The following is a 12,992-nucleotide window of genomic DNA, read 5'->3' on the forward strand; positions in this document are numbered from 1 at the left end:
TCTGCTTGCTGGTCGTTTTTCTTTTTACCAGCTTGAAGACACAGTGAGTGAGAGATGTTGTACCTCTTTAGTAATTAAGAGCTAAGACAGCATTGATTTCAAGTCTGGTCTGGTACGGCTCAGCTGGAAATAGCACCCCGTGTCAAACTATCTGAAGAGCAATTGTAATCAACATATTACGCAAGTAGGACTACAAGTTTTGCAAGTTTTGTAAGGAGAAATATATGAAACGTTACAGAGTAGATAAAGAATAGAGATATCAGTTATGAGATTTAAATGTTATAGGGAAAGTAAGAAATGTATACTAAGAGCTTAGATTGGAAAATTTCCAGACAGGATTGATGTAAAAAAATTGTATAAGATGTAAAAGTACGTTTCATTACTGTTGAAAATGGTATGTTAAAAAACTAATAAAAATTTACATACATAAAAAAAGGAAATAGCACCCCGTGTCTTTCATAGGGAAGGGCAATCGACTATAGAACATCTTGGAACTGCTGGCCTGTCTAGAAAAGCAAGCGAGATAGCAATTCTGTTTCTGTTTTTAGAGATTTCCACGCATGCATATAGTTTGGGACTCTCCCCCCCCCTCTCAGTTTGGGAACATTGCCCTTTGACCCTCTTCTCTGCTGTCTCGCTCCTTTTTGTCCCTCCCCGCCCCTTGGCCTTTAAATATCCCTGTCAATGCCAAAAGGCCCAACTAGCAGAGACTTTCATTCCAGCTGCCAAATGACAGGGTTGTGATGAGCAATTGGGCGGAGGCCCGGCTTGCTTTCCCCTGCACAGCTGCCAGCAGAGACGTCAGTATCCGAGGAGGGCCGCCTTTGCCTGAAAAAGAGAGACACGCTGCTGTGGCCTGGACTCCTCCTTCGGAGAACCCTTCTCTGCGCTCCGAGAAACCTATGGTGCTGCAAAAAGAGTGAGTTGCTGGACAGAAGAGACGAGGAGCCTCTCACAAGCCGCGCCAAGGCTGTGCCTGGATTGCAGAATTATTTGCAGGAACCGGTCCGCTCGGCTCGCTTCCAACATCTGGGCAACCACATCTGCCGAAGTGCCTTTTCCGGCGAACTTTCCTAGAGAATGGAGCACAACGGCAGCCCCTTGGCCTCTAATGGTGAGTCGAGACTTGCAGTGATTTATGGCAGGCGTGTGTACGGTTGAATGCTGCTGAGAAATGCTCCCTTGCCTCTGGCTTCAGGGTGCACAAAGTCCCCATGCGCAGCCACGCTGAATTTTTGAGTCGGCCATTGCTAGTGCGGCATGCTCCAGATGTTTCGGACAGTCCTCAACCAGCATGGCCGTTGTATTCTAAAACACTTTTGAGGGCGCCAGGTTGGCAAAGGCAGATCTGGGCGATGTGTTGCCCAGGCATCGCGCCACTTATTGATCAGTGTTTTTGCTGCGGGAAGAAAAATAGTTCATCCCAGCAGAATATTTTATTTGTTCCCGTTTGTGGCTCCGTTTGGAGAAACGTTTATTTAAGGATAGTAAAAGAGACCGCTCCAATTGAACCTCTTCTAAACCAGCAACTTTTTAATTGCATTTTTGTCAAAGAAAAAGTAATTCTTTGTTACGGTATTGAAATACCATCTGATATTTCGTGAAGCTAGATTGCAGTTTGGTACACTGGCTCGCTGCCGTTCTTTTAGTCCACAACTCTGTATAACCTCTTTCACAGGGGAAGTGTTTTTATTCTTTGTGTACTCAACAGTATCTTGGCGTGTAATGAATGGAGACCTAAAATTAGCACTAATACAGGGTCATTGTATCTGTTTCACCGAAACCTGGGAGCTGTTTGGGATTTGGACCATTGCAACTTTGCAAATGTTGGTTAATTGCTATACCTTTTTTTAAAAAAAGCAACTAATTGGAGAGTACAATTTCTGGGATAACACAATCAAAGCATGATTTACAAAGCCAAATCTGAAAATGCGTTTTATGGATTGTAGGCATATCTGTATTTGTTTGGAATGTGTAAGAACAGCTCAATCTGTAGACCACGAGACTCTTAATCTCAGGGTTGTGAGTTCGAGTATCACATTAGGCAAAAGATTCCTGCATTGCAGGGGGTTGGACTAGATGACCCTTGCGGTCCCTTCACACGCTACAATTCTGTGTTTCTATATGAAGTTGCCTTTTGCGGTCCTGCCTCCCTAGACGCTGGCAGATGAATGTGGGACCTTTCGCATGCAGAGCAGATGTTCTGGCCCTGAGCTACAGCCCTTCCCAAGACGTTCTCAGTGCTGAAGTGAAGTTTTTTATTTTGTGTTTTCAAAGTTTTGACTGGCAATGGCACCAGTTGACAGCCAGTATTGGTCATATTCAGAGCAGGCTGAGCCCAAGGAGTAGAAAAGGCTTCTTTTTAAGATTTGTTAATCACCATACTTGCTCTTGTTTTTCACTTAAGGTAAATTACTTTTGTTGTTACACCGCATGCTATTATGTCATCAGCGTGCATGGCATTTTACAAAATACAAGAAAACAGGTTTCTTCCTTGAGGGCTCGGCAGTCCGAAATTCAGTAGAAGGAGGTGGGTAAAACACCTCCACTCAAGGCCAGTTCTTTGCAATTTTGTGCCGAAGCTCCAGAGTCATCCGTCCTCCACACAAAAACAATTGATTTAAAACAAGTTAAGCCCAATGAAGACTAAATTAAAACTCTGCTATCTGGGAGCTCTGCGACTGGCTGCCTGCCTCAGTGCCATATTGACCAGAAGTACAGTCTAAAATTAGAATGGGGACACTAAATATTTGTGTAGCATTCCACCCCTGCACTCTAAGGCCTTTGCAAACACCAGCTTAAGCGATCCTTAAAACATTTCTGTAAGGTGGGCTTGTATAAGGTAGGCAGTTAGGGAAGTTTAAATATTTGATGTTTTATCGCTTAATATTATTAATATTCTGTTGGGAGCTGCCCAGAGTGAGTGGGGAAACCCAGCCAGATGGGGGGTGGGTAATAATAATAATAATAATAATAATAATAATAATAATAATACAGTAATAATAATAATAATAGACTCCATTTTGCAACTGTGTTGTCTGAGGTTGGCAAAGTGGGGCTTCTCTGAAACCACCTGGGGAGTTTATGGGTGGTAGGATTTGAACCGGGGTCTTCTCCTGCCTCATATTCTCAGTCATTCTCCTAGCTCTCATACTTCCAGTACTACTGGGAAGTAAGTCCCATTTAGTTCCATGGGACTTACTCCCAGGAAAGCATGCATAGGATTGCAGCCTTAGTCTAATTATTCATGCCTGCTGAATATATGAGGATGTAGTTATAAGTACAGTGGTACCTCGGGTTAAGTACTTAATTCGTTCAAGAGGTCCGTTCTTAACCTGAAACTGTTCTTAACCTGAAGCACCACTTTAGCTAATGGGGCCTCCCGCTGCTGCCGCGCTGCTGGAGCACGATTTCTGTTCTCATCCTGAAGCAAAGTTCTTAACCTGAAGCACCCTACAGCGGAGGCTGTAACCTGAAGCGTATGTAACCTGAAGTGTATGTAACCCGAGGTACCACTCTATGTAAAGAATTTGTACTGAAGGATTGAAAAGAAGTGATATACATGCACCACCAAGCACATTATCAGATTCTTTCAACACACGAATGGAGGAGTGTTAGGTTGTTTCATTCTTAAATAGTTGCAAAAATTGAATTTTCTGTGTGCGGATTCTGCGGCTCTGAGTGAAATGATTCCCCCCCCCCCCAAGTTTCATACTGTGTAATAGCTGAAAAGGGACAGAAGACCCCCCACACGAAAGGGGCAGGAGGTTAAGTAAATAGATAAAGAGATATCTTTCATTGGGACAACCCATGCAGTCTTCCAGATTCTGCAGAACTGTATGTCAAGTAACATCACTGTTAGAGACCTGTGAAGCTTGCAGGCCTCTCTCTCCCACACCAACACAGGCTGGTCCAATAAAAACTATCGTTATATATACGTATGGTTTTTCAGCAGCGTGGAGATACAATCTTACAGCCGGAACCACCGAAGATGAAACTGTACCCAAAATGAAGGTGTGTCTCCCCACCAACTTCCTTTCAATGTTTCCACTTCCTCCAGAGAGAGAGTAAAATAAGTTTGTTGCTTCTTTGAGAGTCCAGAAGGATGTCATAAGCAAATAAAAACAAACACACCCTTTAAAACCATCTAGAATAGACAATGCTGACCTTGATGAAGCAATCAATGGTTTGATTCTGTAAACGTCATCTTCCTATGTTCCCAATTATGTACGCTTAAATGAATAAGTGCATAGTTTGTAATTAAATAATTGATTTTTAAAATTTTTCATTAAGGATCACTTGGCTGTTGTTTTTAAATGACTTCCTCAGTGAACTAGACTTCCCCCAGCAGCAGCAACGGTGACGCTCCCACTGATATGGAAAGAACATAGCAGGATGCACACACACAAAAAGCACAACACCCCCAATAGTGTGGAAACTCTGATGTGATTCCGCTTTTAGCTGGGAGCATTAGAAGAATATAATTAGTAGGAGTCACTAATATTACCCTTTGTGTACACACATTTTAGGGTTGTTCTGAGGTGTTCCATACCTGCTCAAATTAAGGTTACCAGATTTTTTAAAATGAATCCAGGGACACGTTCAATAAATAAATAAATGCATGTTCGGGACGTTGATGCTGCAGCGATGGCGGTGGCAGAGGGGCGCCCGCCACTTTGACCTCAACCGCCATGTTTCCCCTTCCTCCGAGGCTTCTATCTCCTTTCTCCATGAGCCTGGGAAGCCCCTGAGGTGTTGGTTCTTTGGTGGTGGTGGTGGGGAAGCGGTGTATGGTGGGTCAGGCATGGAAAGTGGAGAAGGAGTACTGGGTGGCAGCAGCAAGGCTCGGGCAGTGCAATGCCTCCCTTCCCATCGGAGCAGCTCCAATCCCATTCCTACTTGCGTGCAAGCAGGAGGGGGCGGGGATCCCTCATCTGGGAAGGGAGGCTTCCCGTTGCCTAACCGAGAGATCCCTGCCCCCTCCTGCTTGCACACAAGCTCTGACAGGCAGCTTGAAGGCTCCCTTCACAGCTGAGAGATTCCTGCCCCGCTCCTGCTTGCACGCAAGTAGGAGTTGGGAGGCTGCTCCGATAGGCAGCATGAAGCCTCCCTTCACAGCTTAGTTGCTGGAGTCAGGGAAGGTGGAGGCAGCCTGGAACCTGCATCTTAACGCCCCTGCACACCACCATCATATGGGGACTTCCGAGCAGTGCCTGAAGCCAGCCAGAGCCAACTGCTCCAGGCTGCTGAGACTGCCGCTGCTGCGTTTCCCGGGGACATTAGATGAAATACGGGGACATTCCGGGGATGATTTTTTTTTAAAAAAAGATATTTATTAAAGTTTCCAATTTTTTTGCAAACAAAAGAATAAACAAACATAAAAATATTAAAAACACTTAAATTTCACAACTTATTTTCTTACTGTAGCACCTTAAAGACCAACTAAGTTAGTTCTTGGTATAAGCTTTCGTGTGCATGCACACGCATGCACACGAAAGCTTATACCAAGAACTAACTTAGTTGGTCTTTAAGGTGCTACAGGAAGGAATTTTTTTATTTTGACTATGGCAGACCAACACGGCTACCCATCTGTAACTTATTTTCTTGTAACTTATTTCCCCGACCTCCTCATACCTGCCCTTCTTGTATACCCAGTTTGAATTGTTTGTACAGCAAATCCTTATCCTCAACATCTTAAATTATTGTAGCTTTAAATTCTTGCTTACAAAAAGAAAGTCGTTTTATCATAGTTACAGCTTGAAACCACTTAATTTCAATCCAGCATCATTCAACATTCCTTAATTTTACAATATTTTTTTAAATAGTCCTTAATTTTTTTCCAATCTTCTTCTGCCGACTCTTCTCCCTGGTCCCGGATTCTGCCAGTCATTTCTGCAAGTCCCATACAGTCAATCAGCTTCATCTGCCATTCTTCCAAAGTGGGTAGGTCTTCCGGGGATGAAATTTGTCCAGGGACCTAATCGCAAATCCGGGGACTGTCCCTGGGAAACGGGGACGTCTGGGAACTTAGCTCAAATAGGATTTGCAGGTGTTGAAACAATGCCAAAAACCTGCACAACCTTTTTATCGAAAAGCAGTAGCTAGATTGTACGTATTCAGAAGGACGTTTGACCTCATAAACTGCCTTGTTATGGCTGCTAGAAATACGCTGGTTTCTGCCTTCGTAGTGAGTTGTTTTATCAGTTTTAGCTGCTGATTATTTTGTCTTTTACTGCTTGAGCACCATTTGGTGGAAAGGTTGCATGAAAATTTAAACCAACAAACAAGATAGGCAACCATGTTGCCTTCACACCCCCTTCAATATTTAGAATAGTAGTCTGGCCATCAGTCTAACCTCCAAACAAATTCAAAGGCTACAGTCTTTATTCAGTTGTTGTTTAGTCGTTTAGTCCGACTCTTTGTGACCCCCTGGACCACAGCACACCAGGCACTCCTGTCTTCCACTGCCTCCCGCAGTTTGGTCAGACTCATGTTTGTAGCTTCGAGAACACTGTCCAACCATCTCGTCCTCTGTCGTCCCCTTCTCCTTGTGCCCTCCATCTTTCCCAAGATCAGGGTCTTTTCCAGGGAGTCTTCTCTTCTCATGAGGTGGCCAAAGTATTGGAGCCTCAGCTTCAGGATCGGTCCTTCCAGTGAGCACTCAGGGCTGATTTCCTTAAGAATGGAGAGGTTTGATCTTCTTGCAGTCCATGGGACTCTCAAGAGTCTCTTCCAGCACCATCATTCAAAAGCATCAATTCTTTGGCGATCAGCCTTCTTTATGGTCCAGCTCTCACTTCCATACATCATTACTGGGAAAACCATAGCTTGAACCATACGGACCTTTGTTGGCAAAGTGATGTCTCTGCTTTTTAAGATGCTGTCTAGGTTTGTCATTTATTCAGTTACCCAGGAGTAAAGCCCCATCAAAATTAATGGGACTTACTTCTGAGTAGACATACCTGCAATGGCTCTTTCGGAGCCAACCTGCACTTCATGTTTTACATGTTATTGAAAACACACAATTGTTATGTACCGAGTTGAATAGGATCCAAACTGCAGCAATCTGATTGGTCCTAGAACAATAGGATCCAAATTGCAGCAGTCTGATTGGTCCTAGAACAAGGCAGCAGTATGATTGGTTGGCAGGAACCACCCAATCATGCTCCAGATATAAGAGAATCCACAACCTGATTGGCTCACAGTAGAATTCCAAAATTAGCCAATCATGTGCAGCCCATTGTGTAAATAATGTATATAAAGCAGATACTTTGAGGGGACATTCATTCATTCCTCCTCACCACTATGAGCTGAATAAAGAGCATGAAATCACTTTGCGACTCTGAGTATATTTCAATTATTTAAGTGGCACAGCTATTAACACAACACACAGTTTGGTCCCATTTCTCTTTCCAAAAGGCACTCTGGACTGCAATGTAGAAACTGCACTTTTAGGCCCAAACGAAGTTTAATCCCGATTTGCGGGGACACAGAGGGATTTCCTCCTGAGTCAACAGCCTTAGGATCGGCCTGCAAGCGAGTTTGCAAACACACAAGGGTTCAAAAACCCAAGGTGCGTCTCTGCTGCCAGGACGCATCGCTCCTGTTTTCCGTGCTGCAGCTTTTGGCGCAATTCGTTTTTCACTGCCACTGAACTTGAATTTCTTTTATGATCTCTGAAGCGGGGATTTTTAGGCCGACATGGCTTGACTCAGCCTCCTCCTGATTTCATAGTCTCTCTCCTCTTCCCCTTCCCCATCTCCAAGAGTTCAGATTCTTTGTTTTCATCGGAAAGTGACGCGTTTCCCCCTTAGGTCAGGGCGGCGACCTCGGAGGAAACAAGCCTGCTCTGAGCAGCCTCATATGGAAACACTGACTTAGCTGGGAAAAGCTTTCAAAATCTGCGAGCCAGAAACTTTCCAGGCATGAGAGGAAGAGAGAGAGGGATACCCGGGCGGAAGTTTAGGGGGAGCAGGAAGGGGGGGGGGAATAACTATGAAGAGGAATTGAAGAGTATACGGGCGAATCTGCAACTCTCTCATTTTTCTGTTTCCCATTTTTTCAGCCATTAAATTCAGTTCTCCACAATGCTTTGCACTTTTTTGTACTTGTGAAAATCCATCAACATCAAAGTGCACATTTCTTCTAATGCACACATCTTCACATGCGATTGTGCCCAGCTGACACATTTGTGTAAAGCAGTCTTTTCCCCTAATAACAATGCATTTCTTCTGGATGTGGTTTTTCAGCAATCTATGAATTTGGAGGCATCGAATTTATCATCATTTTTAATTTGTATACTGTCTTTCTATCTTACAATACTCAAGCCGAAGAAACAAAAAATGTACCTCTTATAACAATCTAATGCAATACAAAAATGTGATAATAAAACATAACTTTAAAATAGGCAACCTACATAAAAAGTAACATTCAGCAATCATTAGAATATTACTAAATAATAATAACATTTATGATCTCTTTGCAAATGTGCTAGCAGTTCTGTTGCCGCACCACTAGGAGGACGTACTTAGAGCCATAGCGCTTATTTCATGGGAAGCGAGAATGCCTTGATATGTTGTTGCTCAACAGCGGTTGTATTTTTGTTTGTTTGTTATTTGTTGCAGTTATATCCAATTAATCACAACACGGGTCAGACTCTCCCAGTTAAAATCCAGGCAGCATTTAATCCTGGTAACTATCAATAAGAATAAGCAATCTGCCTGGGGTTTTAAAAGCTACTCAAGGTTGCTTCCCAAATCAAGAGTACAGCGGTACCTCGGGTTACATTCGCTTCAGGTTACATACGCTTCAGGTTACAGACTCCCCTAACCCAGTAATAGTACCTCGGGTTAAGAACTTTGCTTCAGGATGAGAACAGAAATCGTGATCTGGCGGCACAGCGGCAGCAGGAGGCCCCATTAGCTAAAATGGTACTTCAGGTTAAGAACGGACCTCTGGAACGAATTAAGTACTTAACCTGAGGTACCACTGTATTTCTAAACATTGCAAGCAGTGCATTTTAAATAACATAGCCAAGGCCCTGAATTCATTTGGGCAGCGATGCTGAAGCAAGCACAATTCTGTATGTGCGCCAGAAGGAGCTTCGTGTGTGACTAATCACAGTTTTGCTTTCGGCCTTCACCAGAGAACTCCAGTAACGCAGCCGTCCTCTGTGATTCACCCCTCAAATTACGCATTGCCTGTCCTCCTTCTCAAGACCGGTTTTCTCATGTGCAACAGCCACACACAATAAAAACAATGCTTCTGATCCCATGATGGCTGTTATTATCCCATTAACACATTGTCTGTCATTATGACGGGCCAGGTTTCAACGTATCTGCTGGATGGCAACGACTCCTGTAGGCCGGTGAAGGGAAAAGCCATGTCCCTCCTGGTGGTGTTAGTAATACAAATCCCATACTTCTTGTCTGTTGCTCATTCTGGCTGAGGCTGACAGGGCAGTGTGGAAGGGCCAGGGTAGTTTAGAAGCTGAGGATCTCCTACCAAGTGTGGCAACAGGGGCATCTTAGGAGTCTGAGTCCTCTCATGCCAACTGTGGGACTAAGGGCAGAATAATAGAATCATGATCACTGCAGATGGTGACAGAAGTCACGAAATTAAAAGACATCACTGCAGATGGTGACAGAAGTCACGAAATTAAAAGATGCCTGCTTCTTGGGAGAAAGGCGATGACAAACCTAGACAGCATCTTAAAAAGCAGAGACATCACTTTGCCAACAAAGGTCCGTATGGTTCAAGCTATGGTTTTCCCAGTAGTGATGTATAGAAGTGAGAGCTGGACCATAAAGAAGGCTGATTGCCAAAGAATGGATGCTTTTGAATTATGGTGCTGGAGGAGACTCTTGAGAGTCCCATGGACTGCAAGAAGATCAAACCTCTCCATTCTGAAGGAAATCAGCCCTGAGTGCTCACTGGAAGGACAGATCGTGAAGCTGAGGCTCCAATACTCTGGCCACCTCATGAGAAGAGAAGACTCCTTGGAAAAGACCCTGATGTTGGGAAAGATGGAGGGCACAAGGAGAAGGGGATGACAGAGGATGAGATGGTTGGATGGTGTTCTTGAAGCTACCAGCATGAGTTTGACCAAACTGCGGGAGGCAGTGGAAGACAGGAGTGCATGGCGTGCTCTGGTCCATGGGGTCACGAAGAGTCGAACATGACTAAACAACTAAACAACAACAACAACAAATAGAATCATGGAATTGCAGAGTTGGAAGGGACCTCCAGAGTCATCTAGGCCAACCCCCAGCAATGCAGGAATCTCAGCCAAAGCATCCATGACGGATGGCCATCCAACCTCTGCTTAAAAACCTCAGGGAAGGAGAATCCATAACCTCCTGAAGGAGACTGTTCCACTGTTGAACATGGTGCCCATGCAAAGGTGCCCAGAACCGCTATCCTTCCTATTGCAACGCCTCAGTGTGACTAAGACGACATTCACACCAAATGTTCAAAATACAGTGGCACCTTGGTTCTCAAACTTAATCCATTCCGGAAGTCCGTTCCAAAACCAAAGCGTTCCAAAACCATAGAAAGTGATGCAAAATGGATGAATGCCGTTTACCTTCCCGCTGGAGCGGTACCTATTTATCTACTTGCACTTTGACGTGCTTCCGAACTGCTAGGTGGGCAGGAGCAGGGACCGAGCAACGGGAGCTCACCCCGTTGCGAGGATTCGAACTGCCGACCTTCTGATCGGCAAGTCCTAGGCTCTGTGGTTTAACCCACAGCGCCACCTGCGTCCATCTTGGTTTTTACTTTTTGAAATATGGCAACCCTAGTTTAAGGTAGCTTCCTATGCTCCAACATTCAGATCAAAGCTGAATGTGCTGTTGTTTTCAATTGTGCTTTAACTGTATGTGTCGCAAGCTATTGGGGGTGGGAGTAGGGGTTGAAGGCAAAAGAAATGGATGAGTTGAGGCAACCCCGCCTCAAACTCTCAGCTTGCGTTAAAAGCACATTGGCACAGAGCTAAAGCAACGACTGCAGATCTGCCTTGCTGATTCCTAACGCTTCCACAAGGTGGAACATTTACATTATGAAGCAAGGGCGACGGGTGACACAAGCAAATCACAGAAGGATCATAACTCTAATCTGGTTGTGTTGCTTCCTAGGATTATCACTCAAATTACTATCAGCAGGGCCACACATTTGGGGAAACAGAGCTATCATAGACTGCTATTTTTCAGGTGGGATTTAGTCTCATTGAAGCGAATTCAGGTTGTGCAGTTGAAGTGCATTTGGTGGAACAAACCTGCTTCCAAAAAACAAGCCAGATTTTGCAGAGCAACACTCCTGCGAGGAAGGGTTGCCCCATTTGGGACATCATAGTTTAGAGAAAAGGTGAGTTGGGGACAGGGATGATAGAGGTGTACAACCCTAGAAATCACGGACATTCAGTGAAGCAGAATGTTGGGAGATTCAGGACAGAAAAAAGAAAATAGTTCTTCATGCAATGCAGAGTTAAAGGTAAAGGTAAAGGGACCATTAGGTCCAGTCGTGGCCGACTCTGGGGTTGCGGCGCTCATCTTGCTTTATTGGCAGAGGGAGCCGGCGTACAGCTTCCGGGTCATGTGGCCAGCATGACTAAGCCGCTTCTGGCGAACCAGAGCAGCACACAGAAAAGCCATTTACCTTCCCACCAGAGCGGTACCTATTTATCTACTTGCACTTTGATGTGCTTTCAAACTGCTAGGTTGGCAGGAGCAGGGACTGAGCAACAGGAGCTCACCCCATCGTAGGATTCGAACCGCTGACCTTCTGATCGGCAAGCCCTAGGCTCAGTGGTTTAGACCACAGCGCCACCCGCGTCCCGCAATGCAGAGTTAAGGTCTTCTTATTGTTGTTCAGAAAGGAAAGTGGCAGAGAAAACGCACTGGCAAACGTGACATAACAAATGCTCAATGCAGCATGTTATATTCTCCCCGCAAGTAAACAAGAATGAATGCTCAATAAACAGCAGGCATCACATACGTAACCTCCCTGCAAGATTAGAGCAAGCAAATGGGGACGAGTGCTCAGTAAAGAGGTCATTGGGAATACAGCCAGATCCATACGGCTGCAATCCTGTAGGCCGGAGGTCACCAATGGGCATGTTTTTGGGACAATGGTCACATTTGGAATTTTGAGAAAGTGCCGTGGGCACCAGTCACAAAATGGCTGCCATGGGACACAACATGATTGCTTCTGGGATGTGTCACACCACAAAACAGCTGCCCTGGCTAAAAGAGGCAGAATTTCAGGGACTGGGCAGAGGAGGAGGAGGAGGAGGAGGAGGAGGAGGAGGAGGAGAAGAAGAAGAAGAAGAAGAAGAAGAAGAAGAAGAGGAGGAGGAGGAGGAGGAGGAGGAGGAGGAGGAGTTTGGATTTGATATCCCACTTTATCACTACCCTAAGGAGTCTAAAAAAAGGGACGCAGGTGGCGCTGTGGGTTAAACCACAGAGCCTAGGGCTTGCCGATCAGAAGGTTGGCGGTTCGAATCCCCAGGACGGGGTGAGCTCCCGTTGTTCGGTCCCTGCTCCTGCCAACCTAGCAGTTCGAAAGCACGTCAAAGTGCAAGTAGATAAATAGGTACTGCTCTGGCAGGAAGGTAAACGACGTTTCCGTGCGCTGCTCTGGTTCGCCAGAAGTGGCTTTGTCATGTTGGCCACATGACCCGGAAGCTGTACGCCGGCTTCCTCGGCCAATAAAGTGAGATGAGCGCCGCAACCCCAGAGTCGGTCACGACTGGACCTAATGGTCAGGGGTCCCTTTACCTTTACCTTTAAGGAGTCTCAAAGCAGCTAACAATCTTCTTTCCCTTCCTCCCCCACAACAAACACTCTGTGAGGTGAGTGGGGCTGAGAGACTTCAGAGAAGTGTGACTAGCCCAAGGTCACCCAGCAGCTGCGTGTGGAGAAGCAGGGAATCGAACCTGGTTCACCAGATTACAAGTCCATCGTTCTTAACCACTACACCACACTGGTGTAGTG

The 12,992-nt window shown here is 45.2% G+C and overlaps 1 protein-coding gene across 1 annotated transcript in view; it reads left to right on the top strand.

Moving 5' to 3' along the window:
• The first annotated feature begins 762 nt into the window (after positions 1 to 762).
• Positions 763 to 12,992, top strand: part of PLCD1 (phospholipase C delta 1) — a 67,275-nt gene continuing 55,045 nt past the window's right edge. Inside the window, exon 1 of the mRNA XM_082192306.1 lies at positions 763 to 1,114. Coding sequence (XP_082048432.1) covers positions 1,081 to 1,114 — 34 coding nt within the window. The 5' untranslated portion in view covers positions 763 to 1,080. The remainder of the gene's footprint in view (positions 1,115 to 12,992) is intronic.

Source organism: Podarcis vaucheri (genome assembly GCF_965113315.1).
Source record: "Podarcis vaucheri genome assembly, chromosome: 12".
Taxonomy (NCBI): Eukaryota; Metazoa; Chordata; class Lepidosauria; order Squamata; family Lacertidae; genus Podarcis; species Podarcis vaucheri.